Below are 22781 nucleotides of genomic sequence, written 5' to 3' on the forward strand. Positions count from 1 at the left end.
GTCTGTGTGTCTAGGGTGAGGTGGGGGCATAAATATTTGAGAATGGGACAGTGGGATTAGTTTGGGGATGGACACAGGGCTGTGCTAATTTTCCTGAAGGTTTCTTTTAACACACGGGGAGGTGTGTGTGCCTGGTGAGGTGTTTAAGAGGCTCTTGGACAGGAATATGAACGAGCAGGGAGAATAGATTAGATGTCATCAGCTTGATTAATTCAGCGAAACATCACGGTGGAGATTCCAGTTAAACAGGGCAGCCGTTTATTTGGGAAAATCTTAAAGAACAAAGGCTAATCATCAAAATAGATGGGATTCTAAGTTCCAGTAGGGTGAGGCAGATAGAGCAAAGGCTTCTCTATTCATGGGACGGACAGAACTGATTCAGAAAAAGCAAAAGGTGGAGGTGTGTGTGTTTCATCATAAACTTTCGGTGGTTCTCCGATGTGGCGGTTTTGTCAAACTCATTCTTCTGACCTTGAATACCTAATGATCAAACGCTGCTTGCTTTACGTACCAAGGGCTCAATAGTCCTGACCGCTGTTCACATACCACCAGTGGCCAACTGTAATCAAGTGCTTGAGATACTGCAGTGTGCTGTGTCCAAACAAGAAACAGTCCATCTCACCACATTTCAAATCTTAGTTGGGGACTTCCGGCTAGACTTGTTTGAAGAAAACCCTTCCCAATTATAATCAGCATATAAGCTGCAACACCAACGGTCCCAACATACTGGACCACTAAGATAAGAAATGCCTACCATTTCATGGCCAAACCGCACTTCGGTAAATCTGATCACTTGGCTGTTCTACCTGCACACAGGCAGAGGACAAAGAGCAAAGCTCTGGAGGTTAGGACAACAATGAGGTGGCCACAGGAGCAGCTAAGTGATTGTTTCGAGTCGGTGTACTGGGCTGTGTTCAATGACTCATCTGTGGAGCTGAAGAAATGCACCATTGTTGTCATGGACTTAACTAAAACCGTTGTAAATGAGTCTTTTCCAACAAGATGCTCTGGATGAAGTATCAGATCTGCGGTCTGCTGAGGGCCACATCAGAGCCATTCATAAGTTACAAAAAGTCCAGGTATGATCTCCAGAAAAACATCTCATGGGCTACGTGGCAATTCTGGATTAAACTTGAATCAACGAAGGAAGCTTGACAGTTGTGGCAGGGCTTGAGTACTGTCACCTGTTATAAACTTAAATCAAGTGACATAGGTGACAACAGGGCTTCACTTCCAGATGAGGCTCAAAACCATGAACTCCCACAGCCCCCAATGACCCTGTGATCTCAGTCTCTGTCTGTCATGCGAGCAGCCGTGAAAAGCATCCAGCCCAGACCTGGGCCAAGTATTAGAGACCTGTGCTGATCAACCAGTTGGAGTGTTCACTGGGGCAACAGCATTCACCTTGTCAGAGGTGACAGTATTCGTCCAGCCCTGCCACAGCTGTCAAGCATCCAAATGTATTCCAGAATTGTCACTTTGCCCATGGATTGGCTTTCCAGAGACCGAACACAGACCTCTTGGATCTTAAATTAACAAGTGCAAAAGAGGAATGGAGAGGTAGTGTACATGGGTTCAATGCCCATTTGGAAATCTGATGGCAGAAGGGAAGCATTCTAATATTGAGTGTGTGACTTCCGGCTCCTGTACCACCACCTCAATGGCAGTAATGAGAAGAGAGCATGCCCTGGTTGCAGAGGGTCCTTGTGACAGATGCCACCTTCTTGAGGTACCTCCTCATGAAGATGTCCTCCATGGTGAGGAAGGCTGTGCCCATGATAGACCTGGCTGAGTCTACAGTCTCTGGTGTTGGAGCCCCAGCACATCATCATGCTCTAGACTGACGTCCTTCTCCTTGGTAAATCCCAATGCAAGGAACACCATTCAGGGCCACTGTTGAGCCTCCTGTGAGCATCTGCCCCCAAGATCCCAGTGAGTGAGTTCGTCTCGGCTGCCTTCAAGGCCTGGATCTCCCTGCAGAGGTCAGCCCCCCACCCTCTCGCTGTGCTCCACTCACCCTGTGTTTTCCCAGATCCCTACTGCCAGAAACATTTCAGGTCAGATTCGCAGAGCAACACACCATGGATTCAGGCCCTTCAGCCCCTCCAGTCCATGTCAACCGTGGTGCCCAGCCGGCTTGTTCCAACTTCCTGCATTCAGCCCATATCCCTCCAAACCCCACACTTTTGTATGTACCTATCAAAGTTATTCTTAAATGATACTGCAGTATTGTACCTACCTTAACCACTTCCTCTGGCAGCTGTTTCCAAATACTCACTGGGAGACAAAGTTGCCCATCAGGTTCTCATCCCACCCTAAACCTGCATCCCCTAGTCCTGGACTCCCCAACCCTGGGGGAAAGACTGTCACCGCCCATCTTGTCTACACTCCTCGTGGCTTTAATGAACCTGGAGTGGCAAGGTGGAGATGCGTCTCTACCAAAGGAAGCGTAAGGCACTCCTCTCCGTAGCCCGCAGGTCACCCTTGGGCAAGGTGTAGCACCTGCTCAGTCCAACGGTCAGGGACACATGAAGCCATGGGGTCAAGTGGCGGACGGTCGTACAGCAGCCGGTGCAGATCACACGTGCTGGTTATGCGACCACTGAAGCCAGGCAGACAATCTGTGAAGTTTTGATAATGGCTGGGGTCACCCGTCTTGTAAAGACATTGCTTAGAAGAAGGCAATGGCACACCACTTCTGTAGAAAAATTTGCCAAGAACAATCATGGTCATGAGACCATGATTGCCTTCGTCATGCAACATGACACATAACAAACTAATTAATAAAGGTCACCCCTCATCCTCTTGCGTTCCAAAGAACAAGACCGAGTCTCGCCCAATAACGAGGCCCTCAAGTCCTGCCAACACCTTCTCTAACTCTTACCAGTTTACCATATTGTCTCTATAAAAGGGCGAACAAACCTGCACATCAAACTCCAAGCACAGTCTCATCACCTACTGTGATGACATGCCCCAACTGATGAAAACCAGCATGTCTCTCCACTTTCAACGAACTATGTACTTGTGCTCCTAGTTCCGTTACACTCTACAGTGCCCTCCTCATGTGACATGGTGCTGCATCTGCTTGGCAGAGTTCAGTCCTCACCTCTCCTCCCATGGCATGGTGCTCCCTCTTTACTGCCCCTCCTGGAGCGCAGTGCTCTCTCTTCACCGCCCCTCTGGTGGTGTGGCACTCCCCCCACAGTGTTCACCCCCCTCCTACTGCACAGAGCTCCCTCTTCGTGCCGGGAGCAGTTCTCCCAACTTGCACTGGGCTGCAGTTGCAGGGTCGGGGAATGGAGGGGGGCAGGATTCTGAGACCCCACCCTGAAACAAGCTCACCCATCAGCGTACTGGAGAGCAGCAGGATATGAGATCCTAGCAGAGGGAGCGAGGGGGTGGTGGGAACACTACAGATCACTACCCCATCCCAATCACCTCCCCTGCCCATCTTCCCTACCCAAGCCCTTGCGGAGAACCCTACATCAGGACTTGGGGTGATGCCCAGCACAAGGAGCTGTGAGGGTAGATCAGATGGGAGGATGGAGGAGTTGGAGTGGAGGCTTGATCCTCGCCTAACCCCACCCAGCCCCTCCCCATAGCAGCCAGGAACCAGCTCTGAAAGAACCACAAACCAAGACAAGAGACAAATACTTTATTCCTGTACCCCTCCCTCTCCCCCTTTCCCTCTGGTGAGTCTCCCCAGCATGGAGGGGAGTGACCAGATCGGCCGGAATTGCCGCCCCTCGCTCGCGCTGGGGGTGAGGAGGAGAGGGTATCTCACTTCCACTCCGCTCCGCCTGGCCCCCACCACCCAGGCTACTGGTAATAGTTGTAGCTGCCGTAGGTCGAGGAGTCCTTGGGGGGCAGCTGGCTGGGGTCCTCAAGCGGTGGGCTGGCTGTGGGTGAGAGAAGAGGAGGGGTGGAGGAGAGAGGAGGTGGGAGAGAAACACTGTGAGGGTGGGACACCACCCCTACCTGCCACACACCCACCCTCCCCTTCCCCTCTCCGTCTCTGCCCGTCACCACCTCTCTCCCATTCCCTCACCATTTCACCCCCCCTTGATCCCTCCCTCCCCCTCCCCCCACACACCCACCCGCCCCTTCCCCTCTCCGTCTCTGCCCGTCACCACCTCTCTCCCATTCCCTCACCATCTCACCCCCCCTTGATCCCACCCTCCCCTTCCCTCACCACCTCCCACTTCCCTTCACCCTGCCTCTCCCCTTCTTACTCCTTCCTGCTTCTCCCCTTTTCTTACCCCTCCCACTTGCCATCACCACCTCGCTCCGTATGCCTTCCTCCTGCCCCCACTCCTCTCCATCCTTTTCCCTCCCTTCTCCCTCTCATTGCCTCACCCTCCCTCCCTTCCTCTCTCCCCCCTGCACTCAGACTCCCACTCCGCCCCACTGGGATGATACTCACGGTTTTGGAATTGCTGTGCAGTGTACCGGGTGAGGAGGATACCCACCCCCTCAATCAGAGCCAGAAGGATGCCCCCCATCATGGCCGATCCCACCATGGCCAGGGGCCCACCTGTGGGAGCAGAGCGTCCGCCTGTTAGACTAGGTGCAAAGAGTAAATCCTCCCCATCGGTAGGCTGTTTGACTCGTCATCCCCACAATTACAGCACCCTCACTGGGGCATCCGGCCCACTGCCCCCACACTGATCCCCTACCCCGGAGCCCTCTGCAACCTGGATATCCCACATCCTAGACTGCTCCCAGTGACACCCCTACCACACTCTGCAGGATGGTGTTCCTCCTCGGAGGAACGTCACCCTCATCCCATCTCAGGGTCTCTCTCTACTCCCCACACCAACCGAGGGAGAACAGACCCAGTCTCTGCAGTCTCTCCTCGTAACTGAAATGCTCCTTCCTGGGGAATCTCCTCTGTACCCTCTCCAGTGCAGTCACCTCCTTCCTATAGTGTGGAGACCAGAACTGTACAGCTGTGGGCTGACCAGTGATTTATAAAGTTGTATCGTCACCACCCACCTGTTATATCCTGTGTCCCAGCTAATGAAGGCAAGTATCCATGCTGTCCGCCTCACCACCTTATCTACCTGTGCTGTACACCGAGCTCCCTGTCCCTCAACACTCCCCGCATCAGTCCTCCCTTGTACACCGAGCTCCCTGTCCCTCAACACTCCCCGCATCAGTCCTCCCTTGTACACCGAGCTCCCTGTCCCTCAACACTCCCCGCATCAGTCCTCCCTTGTACACCGAGCTCCCTGTCCCTCAACACTCCCCGCATCAGTCCTCCCTTGTACACCGAGCTCCCTGTCCCTCAACACTCCCCGCATCAGTCCTCCCTTGTACACCGAGCTCCCTGTCCCTCAACACTCCCCGCATCAGTCCTCCCTTGTACACCGAGCTCCCTGTCCCTCAACACTCCCCGCATCAGTCCTCCCTTGTACACCGAGCTCCCTGTCCCTCAACACTCCCCGCATCAGTCCTCCCTTGTACATGCAGGTACAGCAGGCAGTGAAGAAAGCTAATGGCATGCTGGCCTTTATAACAAGAGGAATTGAGTATAGGAGTAAAGAGGTCCTTCTGCAGCTGTACAGGGCCCTGGTGAGACCCCACCTGGAATATTGTGTGCAGTTTTGGTCTCCAAATTTGAGGAAGGACATTCTTGCTATTGAGGGAGTGCAGCGTAGGTTCACAAGGTTAATTCCCGGAATGGCGGGACTGTCATATGTTGAAAGATTGGAGCAACTGGGCTTGTATACACTGGAATTTAGAAGGATGAGAGGGGATCTGATTGAAACATATAAGATTATTAAGGGATTGGACACACTGGAGGCAGGAAGCATGTTCCTGCTGATGGGTGAGTCCAGAACTAGAGGCCACAGTTTAAGAATAAGGGGTAGGCCATTTAGAACAGAGATGCAGAAAAACTTTTTCACCCAGAGAGTGGTGGATATGTGGAATGCTCTGCCCCAGAAGGCAGTGGAGGCCAAGTGTCTGGATGCATTCAAGAGAGAGTTAGATAGAGCTCTTATAGATAGTGGGGTCAAGGGATATGGGGAGAGGGCAGGAACGGGGTACTGATTGATTATGATCAGCCATGATCACAGTGAATGGCGGTGCGGGCTAGAAGGGCCGAATGGCCTACTCCTGCATCTACTGTCTATTGTCCCTCTGTCCCTCAATACTCTCCACCATTCACGGTGAGTGTGTCCCACCCTTTTACACCGAGGTCCATCTGTCCCTCAATACTCCCTGCCATTCACAGTGTGTGTCCTGTCCACGATGGTGTTTCCAAAAGGCATCGGACGGCCATGAATGATGTGTCCGAGCTGTCTAGAGACGGAAGCCTGGGCAGGACGATATGGAGAGCGAGCCCCTGTCCACGTCGCAAACTCCAAGCATCTGATCAACCCAAAGGAATGGCAGGGACCAACAGAGTTTGGGACTCAACGCAGGACTGCTGTGGAGACTCCAGCTCTGTAATTATAATTATCCCTCAGCTTCCAAAGCTTTCCCCAGGAGTGGGTACAGTGCAGGTTTGCGATCAGAGTTTTCCTTCTCCTAGATGAGCTGCCAACCACGGCTGACGAGCCCCATCTGCCCGAAGCGACCGGTTTTAAGGCACCAGAAACCTGCCTTTGACCCTTCTCCAGAAGGCCTCACCTCCTGTTTATCAGCATTAAACAGCTCAGCACATCAGGGGAAGCGGCCTCCCCTCCATGGACTCTGTGTATACGTGTTACTGGCAGCTATACTGAGATAGCAAGGACAGCGTTAACTGTAAGAAGATAACTGAGAGAAGGTGGAGTCTTGGCCTCGGAATTTACCTCGTTGTAATCTTGCATTTGATTACTTACATGCACTGCACTTTCTCTGTAGCTGTTACACTTTATTCTGCAGTAGATCACTACAACACTCTACGGCTGCCGCCAAACAACAAATTTCACAATGTGCGTCAGTCATAGCACATACCAAGCACAGAAATAGGCCCTTCAGCCCATCTAGTCTGTGCCAAACTATTACCCCGCATAGTCCCATTGACGTGCACCCAGAAAATAGCCCACTATTTCCATGTACTTGCCCAAAGAGTAAACCATGAGAACCGAAACTTGCTGAGGGCCAGGTCAGTGGCATTCAAGTCTGGAGACTAAAAAGGCTGCAAGAGGTGCAGGAACGATCTCCGGGAAATGGGAATTCCGGATCAAACTTGAATCAACGAGGGACACTCAACAGCTGTGGCAGCGCTTGAATGCTGTCACCTCCTACAAAGTTAAATCAAGCGACATGGGAGGCAGCAGAGATTCACTTCCAGATCAGCTCAATGCCCTCTTGGCTCGCTTCGACCGTCGGAACACTGTGAACACCTACGTCCCCTGGTGATCCTTTGATCTCAGTATCTGAAGCTGATGTGAGGGCTGCCTTCAGAAGGGCGAATGCCTGGCCACGTAATAAGACCTGTGCTGACTAACTGGCTGGTGCGTTCAATGAGATCTTTAACCTTTCACTTTGGCACTGTGTGGTACCCACCTGCTTCAAGCAGGCTTCAATTACACCACTGCCCAAGAAGAGTCTGGTAACCCGACTCAATGATTATCACTCACTTATAGTTAGATCTACAGTGATTTAAGTGTTTTGAGAGGCTGATGAAGAAACTTATCAGCTCCTGCCTAAGAGGAGACTTGGATCCACTCCAATTTGCCTACCGGAGCAAGAGGTCCACAGCAGATGCCATCTCACTGGCTCTTCCCTCTACCCTGGAACACCCAGCTAGCAAAGATGCAGACGTCAGGATGCTCTTTGTCAACTGCAGCTTGGCATTCAATACCATCATCCCTTCAAAACTAGTCAAGAATCTCCAAAACCTTAGGTCAGTACCTCCTGGATTTCCTCACTTGTAGACCTCAGTCAGTTCAGATTGGTAACAACATCTCCACGATCTCCATCAGCGCTCTGCACCACAGGGGCTGTGTGCTCAGCCCCTACTCTACCCACTTTACACTAACGTCTGTGTGGCTGAACATAGCTCCAACACTGTCATCAACTGTCCGCCGAATCAAAGGTGGTGATGAATCAGCATACAGGAGGGGGACTGAAAATCTGGCTGAGTGGTGCCCTAACAGCAACTTCTCACTCAATGTCGGGCAAGACCAAGGAACTCAAGAGAGGGAAACAAATGGTCCATAAGCCTGTACTCATCGGAGGATCAGAGGTGGAGAGGGTTAGTAACTTCGAATTCCTGGGTGTTACTATTCCAGAGAACCTGCCCTGAACGCAGCACAGTGCAAATGCAAAGAAAGAACAGCACCATCTCTATTTCCTTCGGAATCTGCGGAGATTCAGCATGTCATCTAAAATTCTGACGAACTTATAATAGATGTGTGGTGGACAGGCATCGCAGCCTGGTACGGGAACACCAATGCCTTTGAACGGAAAATCCCGCAAAAGCTACTGGATTTGCCCCAGCACATCACGGGTAACACCCTCCCAACCATCAGGCATATCTGCATGAAATGCTGTCGTAGGGAAGCAGCAAAGATCCTCCCCAGCCAGGCCGTGCTCTTTTCTCGCTGCTGCCATCAGGTAGAAGGCACAGGAGGCCTCAGGACTCTCACCACCAGGTTCAAGAACTGTTACTACCCATCAACCATCTGAACCAAAGGGAACTACACACAATTGCCCCTTAATTGTGCTGTCCCCCCAATCAATGATCTCACTCCATCTCATTATCACATGTTCTCATTATTTATTGCTATTTATTTATATTTATATTTGCACAGTTTATCTTCTGCACTCTGGTTGATCTAACACTGATCCTGTCATGGTTACTATTCTGTAGATTTGCTGAGTATGCCCACAGCAAAATGAGTCTCAGGGTTACACATTTTAACATCTATGTATTCTGATAATAAAATTTACTTTGAACTTTTGAACTTTGAAGTCAAGCTTTTCACTCTATCTCGGTACACGTGACAATAATTAACCAATTCTATTTCCAAAGTTTCATAACATATGTCAGTGATTATAGACCTGATTCATGAAAAAAAGAAGAGTTGGTCATTGACTTCAGAAATGATGAGGTTCAGTGCACACACCCCAGTTATACAGCCAGCATAATCAAAGACTTACCCACCCCAGACATTCGCTCTTCTCCCCCCACCCTCTCCCATCGGGCAGAAGATACAGAAGCCTGAAAGCCCGTCCCACCAGGCTCAAGGACAGCTTCTACCCTGCTGCTATCAGACTATTGACCAAACCCTCAGTACCACATGATGGCTTCCTGGCCTCACAATCTAGTTTGTTATGATTTACGACAGGTAGTCAAAACTGCCCAATGCAGGAGCCTACCCTCCATCAAGGGCATACAGTACGTACAGAAAGGTGCCAGTAACATCATGAAGAATCCTACCCACTCTGTTGATAGACTGTTTGTCCCGCTCCCATTAGAGACGATGTCCTGCTTGGTGGCGCAATAATATCAGCGCCGGACTTTGGAGCAAAGGTTCCCGAGTTCAAATCCAAGTCGGGTTGAGCGTCGAGCTAGCAACTCGGCCTCGTAAAAACAAGAACAGCTTGCTACAGAAACACCGTCACGACGGTGCCCCAATAACTCCACTGCCGAGTTAAGGGCTATTCTTCTTCTTCATTCAAGAGGAGGCTACGTGGCATCTGAGCCAGAACCACCAGACTCAAAAACACTTACTTTCCCCAAGCAGTAAGGCTGATCAACACCTTCATCCAATAACCCCCCACCACTACTCTCTGGTCACTTGGGCTGAACTGTAATGAAATATACCTTTTGATCTCGTGTTTTTATATTCTGCGTTTTTGTGTTTTTTTGTTATCGTTTGCACAGTGGGGGAGGGGGTTTGATGTTTTCTTTGGGCGGGTTAGTTCCAGGGTCGTTCTTGTTTCATGACTGTCTGTGGGGAAGATGGACTTCAGGGTTGAAAACTGAAGACATACTTTGATAAGCAAATGCACATTGAACTTTCAACTTGATCATTTCCTGTCAAGAGTCACCTTACGTACAGACACTCCTGTGCCTAGCGTCACTGTATGGACAAATTATCAATCTATGTATATAAGCTATCTTATTGTACTTGTATTTATATTTATTGTGTGTTTTATTATTATGTTCTTTATCTTATTCTGCTGAATCGGATCCGGAGTAACAATTATTTTGTTCTCCTTTACACTTGAGTACTGGAAATAACATTAAACAGTCTCGAATCCTGCCTCTTGAGTAGCCTTGCCCGCTAGGAAGAGGTCGCTGTGTTTGTTTCCCTTGGCTCCATGGTTCCTCCCCAGCCATGGAGGATTTTGGCGGGGGTGGGGGGGGTGCTTAGATAAGTACTTCTTATCTAAGTGGGTCTGCGAACTTGCTTCCGCCTAGCAGGATGTAGAGCAGGTGTACGATACACTTGCCGCAGGCAGTGGAGTACAAGAGTCGGGAAGTCACAGTGTAAAGCTCTGGGCAGTTAACATCTGGAGCACTGTATACAGTTCTGGTACCCCCGCCCCCGACCCAATCGCAGGAAGAACATGGAGGCTTTGCAGAGGAAGCAGAAGAGATTCACCAGGACACTGCGTGGGTTAGAGAGTGTGGGCCACAAGGAAAGATGATGAGAGGTAGAGATGGGGCAGATGATCCTCCCCTCCCCATGAAGTCTCTCTACACTTTACAGGGGTGTCAAACTCATTTTAGGTCACGGGCCAGATTGAGCAAAATGCAGCTTCATGCGGGCCGGATCAGTCGGACGCGTGCGAACGCAGCTTTCGTTGCCTCCGTTTTTTCAGCCTGCTCTCATGTGTCTCAGTCTCTGCTATAACTACAAAGTGTTTCACTTTACAAATTCCATTTCTTATGAAGAAGACTGCCGAATAAACACTAAAAACCCTGAAAACCTGGTACCTGAATAAACTCAGCATTAGCCATATCATACGCCATAGGCGCTTCGATTACTGGGGCCAGCTTTAATAGTAATTAGATATTATCTCGCGGGCCAAAGATAATTCCACCGCGGGCCGGATTTGGCCCGCGGGCCTTGAGTTTGACATATATGCTTTAGAACATAGAACAATATAGCGCAGTACAGGCTCTTCGGCCCACAATGTTGTGCCAACCTTAAACCCTGCCTCCCATATAACCCCGCACCTTAAATTCCTCCATATACCTGTCTAGTATTCGCTTAAACTTCACTTTGCGCTGCCTCAGTAAAGCAGCCAGCAGAATCAAAGACCCAATCCACTCCAGACATTCTCTCTTCTCCCCCCTCCCATTAGGCAGAAGATATCACATCCCTCCGGGCTCAAGGACGGCTTCTACCCAGCAGTAATGGACCTCTTGTGTAACAAAACGGACTCTTGACCTCACAATCTGCCTCGTTACGATCTTGCATCTTATCGTTTACCTGCACCGCACTCTCTCTGTAGCTGAGACACTTTATTCTGCATTCTGTTATTGTTTTACCTCGTTCTACCTCAAGGCACTTAAGACACAGGAGCAGAACCAGGCCATTCGGCCCATCGAGCCTGTCCCGCCATTCCATCATGGCCGGGTGAATCGCTGTGGCTGTGGTATGAGGGAGAGTGAGGGGACGGGGGATAGGGTGCGGTTACTCACTGCGGGAGGCCAGCACGGCCCCGGTCAGCGCGCCGCTGCTGATGGAGTTCCAGGGGTCCTCCTTGCCACGCAGCTTCACCAGGCCGCAGTCGATGGTGGAGAAGAGGCCGCCCCACACGGCAAAGCTGCCTGAAACACAACCGGAGCCCAGGATGATTCGCCGGGGGCAGAGGGCGGGTCGCAGGGCGTGGTCTCGGAGGGCTGGGGTCGTAGGTGTTTCCTGATACAAACCCAGGTCAGAGGTCATGGACGTCTCAAAGTCAGGGTCAGGTTAAGGTTACAGCTGGGTCAGGGTGTGCCGATGTAGCAGCCGGGCCAGTTCAAGGGTTACCGCTGGGTTAAGGTGTGTGGCTGTAGAGGTTAGGGCCAGGTCAAAGGTTACAACTGGGTCAGGGGACGTGGACATGGAAGTCATGGCCAGGCCAAAGGTTACAGCTAAGTCAGGGTGTGTGAGCATAGAGATCAAGGCCAAGTCAAAGGTTACAGCTGAGTCTAGGGCCAGGTCAGAGGTTCCAGCTGGGTCAGGCTGGGGAAGGGTAGCAAGTGGGAGATTCGAGCTGGTTTAAGATTTTCAGAGCACAATGTCAATGTTTCAAGTCCTGGGAGCCAAGTCAAGGCTCAGGATAGAGGTCAGAGATCTGATACAAGTCCTGGGGGGGAAATCACATTAAGGTCGGGGGTGGGGGGGAGAGGAAATCGCAGGCTCAATCAGCCGTACAACACCTACCTCCGATCTGAGGAGCCCGGATCCTGACGGCATTGATGCTCCCTCTTAGCCGATGCCGGACGCCCTGGGGCAGGAGACAGAGAGAGATCAGCACCGGTGGAGGAGGGTGGGGGGGAGAAACGACAAGGATGGGCGAAGAAGAGGGTGGAAAGGAGAAAACGTACGTGGGGAGGGAGAAGAGTGTTTGTGGAGGGAGGGGGGATCAAAGTGCAGGGAGTATTGGAATTGATTTGTTACTGTCACAGGTACAGGAATACAGTGAAGAGCTTGTCTTGCACACTATTCATACAGGTCAGATCGTTACACAGTGCCTTGAGGTAGAACAAGGTCAGACAATAACAGAATGCAGAATAGAGTGTCGCAGTTACAGAGAGAGTGCAGTGCAGGTTAATGATAAGGTGCAAGATCGTAACGAGGCAGATGCGAGGTTTAGTTTGTTTTATCGTACAAGAAGTCCACTCAATAGTTTTACAACAGCGGGGTCGAAGCTGTCCTCGCGCCTGGTGGGATGTGCTTTCAAGATTCTGTATCTTCTGCCCGACGGGAGAAGGGAGAAGAGGGATTGTCCTGGTGGGGGTCATAGACTATGCTTTACTGAGGCAGAGGGAAGTGTAGACAGAGTCCATGGAGGGGAGGCTGGTTTCCATGACGTGCTGAGCCGTTTTCACAACTCTCTGTGGTTTCTTGGGGTCTCGGGCAGAGCAGTTGCTGTACCCAGCCGTGTTGTATCTGGGTAGATAGGATGGGACGAGGCAATGGTTGGAGGGGAGAAGGGAGAATGTCCAGGGTGGGTGGGGGTCTTTGATTACACTGGCTGCAGTGAGAAGTGTGGACAGAGTCCATGGAGGGGAGGCTGGTTTCCGTGATGTGCTGACTGTTGGGAGGGCAGTGACAGCGGAAGGAGAGGAAAGGACAGAATCAGTGATTATCAGTGGCAGGTCGTGAAATTTGTTATTTTCTAGCAGCACCAAAACATTTTAAAGACCTCCGTAAGTTAGAAAAATTAACTGAGAGTAGAAGGGAGGAATAGTGAAGTAGTGTTCGTGGGTCCGTGGACCATTCTGAAATCTGATGGCGGAGGGAAGACTATTCCTGAAACATTGAGAGTGTGTCTTCAGGCTCCTGTACTTCCTGCCTGACGGTGCGATGAGAACCGGGCACATTCTGGGTGGCGAGGGTCCTTAATGCTGGGTGCCACCTTCTTGAGGCACTGCCTCGTGATCATGTCCTCGATGGTGGAGAGGGCTGTGCCCGTGATGGAATTGCCTGAGTCTGTGGCCTCTTGCCACGTGTATTGGCGATGTGGGGCGGAGGGGGGGAACTGGGATAGCGGGTGTTTGCAGGAGGAGAGTAGTAGGTTGGGAAAGGGGAGAGCGATGGGGGTGAAGGGGAAAGGGAACGGTGCAGAGGAAGAATATTGGTCGGAGGATGCAATAGACGTGGAAGGAGGGTGGGGAGGGTGTTGCCAGGAGAGAGAAGGACGAGATTGGTGGGAGGGGGAGATTGGGAGAAGGGGTGGGGTAGAGTGTTGCTGATATGAGGACAGAGGAGGGAGTGGACAAGAGAGTATTGGTGGGAGGGGTAGATTGGGAGAAGGGTTGGGGTGGGAGGGGGAAGAATGATGCTAATACGAGGAGAGAGGAGGGGAATGTTAGCAGGAGGGTGGAGTAAACAAGAGAGCATTGGTGGGAGGGGGTTACTGGGAGAAGAGGGGAGAGAGAGACCCTTGGCAGAAGGGGTGAATGGACAGGGAGGGCAGCAGGAATTTTAGGAGATTTGTGCTTGAAGCCTACAGGAATTATAGGAAAGATGTCAACAAAATAGAGAGAGTACAGAGAAGATTTACTAGAATGTTACCTGGGTTTCAGCACCTAAGTTACAGAGAATGGTTGAACAAGTCAGGTCTTTATTCTTTGGAGCGTAGAAGGTTGAGGGGGACTTGATAGAGGTACTTAAAATTATGAGGGGATAGATAGAGTTGACGTGGATACCCTTTTTCCATTGAGAGTGGGGGAGATTCAAACAAGAGGACATGAGTTGAGAGTTGGGGGCAAAAGATTAGGGGTAACACAAAGGGGAACTTCTTTACTCAGAGAGTGGTAGCTGTGTGGAACGAGCTTCCAGTAGAAGTGGTAGAGGCAGGTTTGATATCGTCATTTAAAAAAAAATTGGATAGGTATATGGACAGCAAAGGAATGGAGGGTCATGGGCTGAGTGCAGGTTGGTGGGACTAGGTGAGAGTAAGCGTTCGGCACGGACTAGAAGGACAAGATGGCCTGTTTCTGTGCTGTAATTGTTATATGGTTATATGGACGAGCCAGAGGGAGTCCCGCCAACAAGAGATGCAAGAGGTGCGGGTCAGCAAGAGAGGAATTAAAGGGGATGGCGTGTTTGGAGGTCTGACGACAGACAGCAGCTTACCACTGGCGCATTCCTGAACCCTTTAACGGACTGGAAAATCCCTCCTCCAATGGCACCCATGGTGAAAGCCCCTCCACAGTCATCCACGATTCGCCAGGGGCTGCAGGGAGCAGGGATAGAGGGTGGGGAGAAGAATGCAGGGAGAGCCAGCAGAAGATTGAAGGGGAGGGGCAAGTATTGTACAGAGGGGAACGAGAGGGACACAAGAGAGAGGTGGGAGGAGAAGGCAAGAGATGGGGGGAAGAGAGGGAGAGCGGGAGGGGAGGGAAAAAACAAGAGGGGGAAAGAGGGAAGGAAGACGACCAGGAAAAGCAAGGGGAGGGGGAGTGCAGAGAGGGAAGTGATGTGGAGAGGGAGCGGATGAAACAAGAGTGAGAGGTTAAAGGGGAAAGCGTGAGAAGGAAAAGCGAGGGACGGAGAGAGAAACGAGGGAGAGAGAGGAGAGGGAAGCAAGCGGGGAGAGAAGAGAGAAGCAGGGGGAGAGAGGAGAGAGAAGGGGAAATAAGAGGTAATAAGGGGTAATAGGGTAAGGTGCAAGGGGAAGAGGAAGGAGAAAAGAGAGATCAAGGGTGAAGGGGGAAGGAGCAGAGGAGAGGGTGGAGGGCAATGGGCGGAGGAAGCAAAGGAAACGATCAGTGAGGAATGTGACCACCAATCATCGTGGAGCAGTCCCCTTCTGAACACTCAAAGCCCTGCCCCCAAAGACACACCAGTGGACAACCCTCAGCGTCACAAACACTCAGCGAGTCAGGCAGCTGCTGCGGAAGGAAAACAGAAGTGATAATGCACTGCACAGAAACAGGCCCTTCAGCCCATCCAGTCTGTGCTGAACCATTTGAACCGCCTACTCCCATGAACCTGCACCGGGACCGTCGACCTCCATCCCCCTCCCATCCAAGCACTATCCAAACTCTACTTACATGTTGAAATCGAGCTCACGTGCACTGCTGGTCCCGGCAACTCGCTCCACACTCTCACCACCCTCTGAGTGAAGAAGCTTCCTCTCGTGGTCCCCTTAAACATTTCACCTTTCACCCTTAACCCATGACCTCCAGTCTGTGACTACTGGTGTGGAACTAGGACCCAGTATCGAGAGCTCGCGAGCTGGTGATTCTATATAAATGACGTGAACGATGACACAGACGAACGTCAAGCGCACAATTCAGGACCACGGTGGGGTGTCTCCGTAGCATAACGGTTAGCGCGACACTATTACAGCTTGGGGCATCGGAATTCAAAGATGTCTGTAAAGAGTTTGTATGCTCTCCTTGTGACTGCATGGGCTTCCTCCGGGTGCTCCAGTTCCCTCCCACAGTCCAAAGACAGACCAGTTAGTAGATTAATTGGTCACTGTAAATTGTCCCGTGATGAGGCTGGGGTTAAACAGGCGGATTGCTGGGTGGCGGGCTTGCTGGGCTGGAAGGGCGGTTCTGTGCTGTATTTAAATGGGAACCCATGACATAGGGCTGAATTAATCAAACGCCTGGGGAGTATGGGGTGTCCGGGGGGGGAGGGGGGGAAGCACCTCCGGTGTGGGGGCTTGCTGTGTCCATTCTAGGGCAGCCGACTCACCTTTGCTCCCCACCGGACACTCGGCTCTCAGCTGGAGCTCCAAGTAGCCGCCTGCACGCGACAGCGGCCACACCCCGGTACACCGCTTCGACAAGCGGGCTAAACCAGGTGAGGGTAGCCAGCAGCCTCGTACCCCGGTGAGGCAGAGACATGACCGTCCTAGCACGCAAAGTCAGCGCCAGCGGACTGGCGGGCGAGATCTACAGTGAGATCCAATGGTCAGGAAGGCTAGGATTGCTCCGTGAAGAGCGAAGGGCCTGACAAGGCACAGGAGACATCACGGTCACCCACTGCAACCAGAGAAGACCCCAATTTGTGACGTTTGTTCGTACCTCTAGACCGACCTGAGGTCGAGAGAGTGGAATTGCCCCAGAGCAATGGCTATTCCACTTTAAAAACTCTCCCGCACAGATTTCCTGTCATCGTCAGACATCAGAGACCACCACCACAATTAAAGACCTAATTAAACCCATTCTTTCACCTACAGAGGCTCCATATCTTTCCATTCTCTACATATTCAGGGGATTGAGTTGAAATAACATTGCAGCTCTGTAAAACTCCAGTTAGACCACAAGGAGTATTGCGGTCATTTCTGGTCACCTCATTATGGGAAGGATGTGGGAGCTTTGGAGAAGGTGCAGAGGGGATTTACCAGATGCTGCACGGATTGGACAGCCCGTACTCTGAGCGAGCTCAGGCTTTTCCCTCTGGAGCGAAGGAGAATGAGAGGTGACATCTGATAAGAGGAGAGAATGTTTCCTATAGTGAGGGAGTCTAGGGCCAGAGGGCACAGCCTCAGAATAGAAGGACGTCCTTTTAGATTGGTGATGGGGAGGAATTCCTTGTAACTAGTAAATTAAACATCTAACTAAACTGTTTCCTTCTGCCTCAATACATCTGTCTGTCTGGCAGTTCTCCATTGTCCAACGTTGACAGGAAACCTGAGTGGAGAGGTTTCAAAGTGGAAAAGCCACTGCTCTGGGCCATTCAGAAGTTCAGGTCCAGTGGTCCAAACAAGTGTCATAAACTGGGGTCTTCCCCGGTTACAGCAGATGACCATGACGTCTTCTGCACCTTGTCGTGTTCTTTGCGCTCCATGGCGCATCGTAGTACCGCCTTCCTGGCCGTTGGAAATCACTGTAGATCTCATCGGCCCAGTCCACAGGCACGTCCCTGGGAAGAGGCCGCCGGCCACCTGAAGCGGTGTACCGGGGTGTGGCCGCTGTCACATGCAGACAGCTACTTGGAGCCCCAGGTGAGAGCTGAGTGTCTGCTGGGGACCAAAGATGAGGGAGCTGCCCTGGAATGGACACGACAAGCCCCTTCACCAGAGATGCTACCCCTACCAGGACACCCCATGTACCTTTAATAGTCTTAAACTCCTCCACCACCACTCCTGGCAGCACGTTCCAGGCAGCCACCGCTCTCTGCATAAAAGCACTTGTCCCGCACATATCCTTTGAACCTGTGCCCACTCATATTAAATGCCCTCTGACATTAGACAGTTTGACCCTGGGACAAAGACACTGGTTGTCTACTCTATCTATGCCTCTCATAATCTTCTAGCCTCACTGTTCCAGAAAATAAAAATGGGTCTATTAATTAGATTGAGGATCACACTGATGGGTGGATTAGCAAGTTCCTGATGACTGCACGATCGGTGGAGACATGGAGAGCATAAAAACATACACAGATCAGTGACACGAGAGATTCTGCCGACGTTGGAAATCCACAGCAACACACGCAAAGTGCTGGAGGAACAGGCAGCATCTCTGAAGGGGAATAAATAGTCAACGCCTCGGGCCGAGACCCTTCATCAGGGACATTGATCAGCTGCCGATATGGGCGGAGAAATGGCAGACGGAGTTTAACGGGGCAATGTTCAAAGTAAATTTAATATCAAAGTACATATTTTGACAGTTTGAGATTCGTTTTTTTACAGGCATACTCCCTGTCCATAATAGAATCAATTGAAGACTGCACCAACAAAGAGTGACAAGTGACCAATGTACAAAAGATGACAAATTGTGCAAATACAAAAAAAAACAATACTAATAAATAAATAATACTGAGAATATGAGTTCTAGAGTCCTTGAAAGAGTGTCTATATAGGCTGTGGGAACATTTCAATAACTGGGCGAGTCAAGTTAACCCTTTGGTTCAAGAGCCTAATGGTTGAAAGGTAATAACTGTTAGGGTGTATTCTGGAGTATGGTTTATAGCAAATACCAATCTTAATAGCAGCCAGTCTTCAGACCTGAACATGGATTGTAGATTGAATTTAAACTGCAACTCAGAACAATGCTGCCTTTTGGGGAAACATTCCATTTAACCTGAGACGTCTGCACGTGCATGAATGCAATCCAGAGCCGGTGGGAATTTACATTCATTTCGGGTGTCTGGAGTGTGGGTGTGAAGACGGATGTGGCTGAAAATTATATGTAATTCAAAGGAAGCACCGTAGATCCATTGTAACTATCGAATTGTCCTACCGCTATCTTTGATCTTTAAAAGATGAAAATGTCATGTAACATTGAGGCGAGCAGGCCTGTTGTTCCAAGAGTGTCTCAATATGATGCCTGGTGCTCATTTCACTGAATAAACTTCTATATCCACTAGCTTCAGTGTCTCTCTGGTGACTTTGTTTACACTTACAAATATAACTACTCCTGAACCTGGAGCTGTGAGCCCTGAGGCTCCTGTACCTCCTTCCTGATAGCAGCAATGAGAAGAGAGCATGTCCTGGGTCAGAGTGTGAGATGCTGCATTTTGGGACGTCAAGCGGAAGGGAAAAACATACAGTCAACAGCAGGAGTCTCAACAGCACTGAGGAACAGAGGGACACTGGGGTCCAGGTCCACAGCTCCAAGTAGATCGAGTAGGAGAGGACAAATGTCACACTCATTTTCATTGGTCAGAGCAATGGGTATAACAGTAATCACGTTGCAGGTGTATACAGCTTTGGTCAGACCACACTTACAAAGTATTCTGCTCGCCCCGTTATGTGAAGGATGTGGAGGCTTTGGAGAGGGGGGCACAAGAGGTTCACCAGGATGCCGTGTGGATGAGAGAGTGTGACCTACGAGGAAGAGGTTGGGGAAACTTGGGTTGGCAGAGTATGTTGATGAGGTTGGAAATGAGGATCTTGTGTCGGTGCGAGGACATGGAGGATAATGAGATCAGTGGAGCATGCTAGTATGCCAGAGCATCGTGAGATAGAGGAGATAAGTGTCCGTTCGTTATTGTCATTCAACTGTACACATGTATACAGACAAATGAAACAACGCTCCTCCAGACCAAGGTGCACAACAGTACATGTAACTTGTTATGCGCCGTGTCGTAAGACATGGGCGATCATGATCTATCCAGGTTTGTTTCTGGCAAATTTTTCTACGTTAGTGGTTTGCCACTGCCCCCTTCTGGGCAGTGTCTTTACAAGATGGGTGACCCCGGCCATTATCAATACTCTTCAGAGATTGTCTGCCTGGCGTCAGTGGTCGCATAAACAGGACTTGTGTTCTGCACCGGCTGCTCGTACCACGATCCACCACCTGCCCCCATGGCTTCACGTGACCCTGATCGGGTGGCTAAGCAGGTGCTACGCCTTGCCCAGGGCTAGCGGAGGGAAGGAGCATCTTACACCTCCACTCAGACATAGGAGTAGGTTCACTTAAAGAGTTCAGGGCCTGATGGGATATACCTCAGTTTATGGAGAGACACAACATCACTGGCTTAGCGTGGTGTTGGCTCATTGAGAAGATTAAAGTGCACGGGATCCACCGTGACTCGGCCATTTAGATCCAGAACTGGCTTGCCCACAGAAGAAGGCAGTGACTGAGAACTCTAATTCCATCTGGAGATCCGTGAACAGCGGTGGTCTGGGTCTGGAATTTATGACGCAGCTTTGCAAAACTTCCGGCAGGCCGCATTTGGGAGGCTTTGGAGAGGGTGCTGCCTGGATTGGAGAGCGATGATACCTGGATGAGCGATCAGGAGAGGTCAGACAAACGAAGGTAGTTTACTCTGGCACGTCGGAGGCTGATGGGAGACCTGATAAAGTCCTTAAAATTATGCGGACAGATAGCTAGTATTTTTGACCCAGGATCGAAAGTTGAAGTAGAAAAGGGCATAGGTTTAAGGTGAGGGGAGTGATTTCCAAGGAGATATGTGGGCAAGTTTTTTTTTTAAAACACAGAGCGGTCAGTACTGGGAATGTGCTGCCAAGGATGGTGTTAGATGCAGATACGATGGGAAAGGATTCCCGACCTGGGGTCCACAGGCCTCTCGGTTAACAGTAGGGATCCATGGCATAAAAAAATGTTGGGAACCCCTGTGATAGAGACTTTAAACAGTTTTTATTTTATTGTGACACTGCATAGAATAGGCCCTTCCAGCCATGCCACCCTGATTTAACCCTAACCTCACCACGGGACAGTTTACAATGACCAATTAACCTAGCAACCAATGTGTCTTTGGACCATGGGAGGAAACATTGTGGGGGAGGGCTACAGCACAGGACTGAAAAAAGCTACAGAAAGTTGTAAAATTAGTCAGCTCCATCTTGGGCACTAGCCTCCGTAGTATCCTTGACATCTTTGAGGAGAGGTGCCTCAGAAAGGTGGAGTCCATTATTAAGGACCCCCCATCACCCAGCACATGCTCTCTTCTCACTGTTACCATCAGGGAGGAGGTACAGAAGCCTCAATGCACGCACTCAGCGATTCAGGAACAGCTTCTTCCCCTCTGCCATCCAATTCCTAAACAGACATTGAACCCACAAGCACCACCTCATGTTTGTACGTTATATATTTGTTTTGTACTATTTATAATCTATTTAATATACATATATATATATAGCTCTTGTAATTGCTTTACTTATTTATTCCTTTCTTTATATATTATAATGTATTGCATTGTACTGCTGGTGCGAAGTTAAAAACTTCACGACACATAAATAAGAAATAGAAAAATAGGCATCCATTAGTATCGTGAGACCATGGATTTGCGCCTTGGAAGGTTACCAGGGTGCAGGCCTAGGCAGGGTTGTATGGGAGACTGGCAGTTTCCCGTGCAGCGAGCCATCCCCTCTCCATGCCACCGATGTTGTCCAAGGGAAGGGCACTAGGACCCAAGCAGCTTGGCACCGGTGTCATCGCAGAGCAATGTGTTGTTAAGTGTCTTGCTCAAGGACACAACGCGCTCTCAGCTGAGGCTCGAACCAGTGACCTTCAGATCACTAGACCCATGCCTTATCCACTAGGCCACGCACCAACCATGACACATGCTGATGATATGAAACCTGATTCTGATTCAAGTGGCTGTTATACAGACACATGAGTGCAGTGAATGGAGGGAGATGGGTCACAATAACAGCGGGGTAGAAGCTATCCTCGAGCCTGGCGGTACATGATTTCAGTTTTCTTTCTCCTGCCCCATGGGAAAGGGTAGGAATAGGTGCAGGAATCGGCCATCTGGCCTGTCGAGCCTGCTCTGCCATTCAATAAGATCGTGGCTGATCTGACCGTGGACTCATCTCCACCTACCCTCCTTTTCACCATAACCCTTAATTCCCCTACTATGCAAAAATCTACCCGACCTTGACAAATATATTTACTGAGGTAGCCTCCATTGCTTCATTGGGCAGAGAATTCCACTCTTTGGGAAAATCTCCATCAACCATGGGTTAGATGAGAATGAGCATGGATCCTCAGGACAGCCCGTGCCCTGCTGCCCAAAGCACCCAATATTAGGAACCATCTTGTTTTGGGTTCCCTCTCAGTCTGGAGGGGAAACATTCACCATTTCACTTCCCACGGACTCTACCCGACCGATTTAACCATGTCACCTGAGAACAAATCATGCCATCAGCATTATTTAGAATTTGTCTTCGTTTTGGCACATTGGCTCTTTCTCAGTTTATGTTCTTTGCATAAATTCTATTTATTTTCCGGTAAGATGTTCGTATATGCTGACCTATTAGTACTTTGATAATAAAGTCATGGGCTGTCCGGATCACCTGACACTACCAACGTCCTCGGATAGCAGGTGACCACGTGGTTTAGCTCCCTGCGAGGGACATCACGTGACATATTCCTTGCTATCCGCTGTCTACGCAGGCGCAAAGCGTTCCACCCCCTCAACGCAAGACCGCCAACCCCCGTAACCTCGCCACCACTGCCGATGGGCCTCCCCCCCCATCCGCACTGCCCGCATCCCGGCACCGTACCATGGTTCGCGGGCGTACTCCTCCATGTCGCTCCGCGGCCGACGGGCTCTCCCCGCCGCCGCCTGGTGACGACAGAGCGACGACTCCGCTTCTTGTCACGTGCCCCTCCCTGCCGGGCGTCACGGCGCAGACTCTCCCGCCCAAAACGTCAGGTCGAACGACTGATTACGTCAGGTTATTACGTCAGACGTGTCAGGTGACGCAATTCCTCAGTGAATGCGATTTCTGCAGAAAATAAG

At 50.5% G+C, this 22781-nt stretch overlaps 1 protein-coding gene across 1 annotated transcript; it reads right to left on the reverse strand.

Annotated features, from left to right (window-relative positions):
• Positions 1 to 3640: 3640 nt before the first annotated feature.
• timm17b (translocase of inner mitochondrial membrane 17 homolog B (yeast)) lies at positions 3641 to 22701 on the reverse strand. Its single transcript, XM_073028581.1, has 6 exons — positions 22543 to 22701; positions 14745 to 14844; positions 12324 to 12387; positions 11597 to 11725; positions 4424 to 4534; positions 3641 to 3899 (listed from the first exon to the last, which is right to left on the reverse strand). Exons 1-6 carry the CDS (start codon positions 22566 to 22568, stop codon positions 3820 to 3822), a joined length of 510 nt encoding a protein of 169 aa, XP_072884682.1. The 5' UTR covers positions 22569 to 22701; the 3' UTR covers positions 3641 to 3819.
• Positions 22702 to 22781: the final 80 nt, after the last annotated feature.

This window comes from Hemitrygon akajei, chromosome 24 (genome assembly GCF_048418815.1).
Source record: "Hemitrygon akajei chromosome 24, sHemAka1.3, whole genome shotgun sequence".
Classification (NCBI taxonomy): Eukaryota; Metazoa; Chordata; class Chondrichthyes; order Myliobatiformes; family Dasyatidae; genus Hemitrygon; species Hemitrygon akajei.

Excerpts from the sequence above, each read along its gene's own strand:
- timm17b (XM_073028581.1), bottom strand. The coding sequence starts at position 22,568 with ATGGAGGAGTACGCCCGCGAACCATG. Across the intron at positions 12,388-14,744 it reads GGTTCAGGAATGCGCCAGTG|GGCGTCCGGCATCGGCTAAG; the intron begins GTAAGCTGCTGT and ends CTCCTGCCCCAG. Across the intron at positions 3,900-4,423 it reads TGCACAGCAATTCCAAAACC|CCAGCCCACCGCTTGAGGAC; the intron begins GTGAGTATCATC and ends TCTCACCCACAG.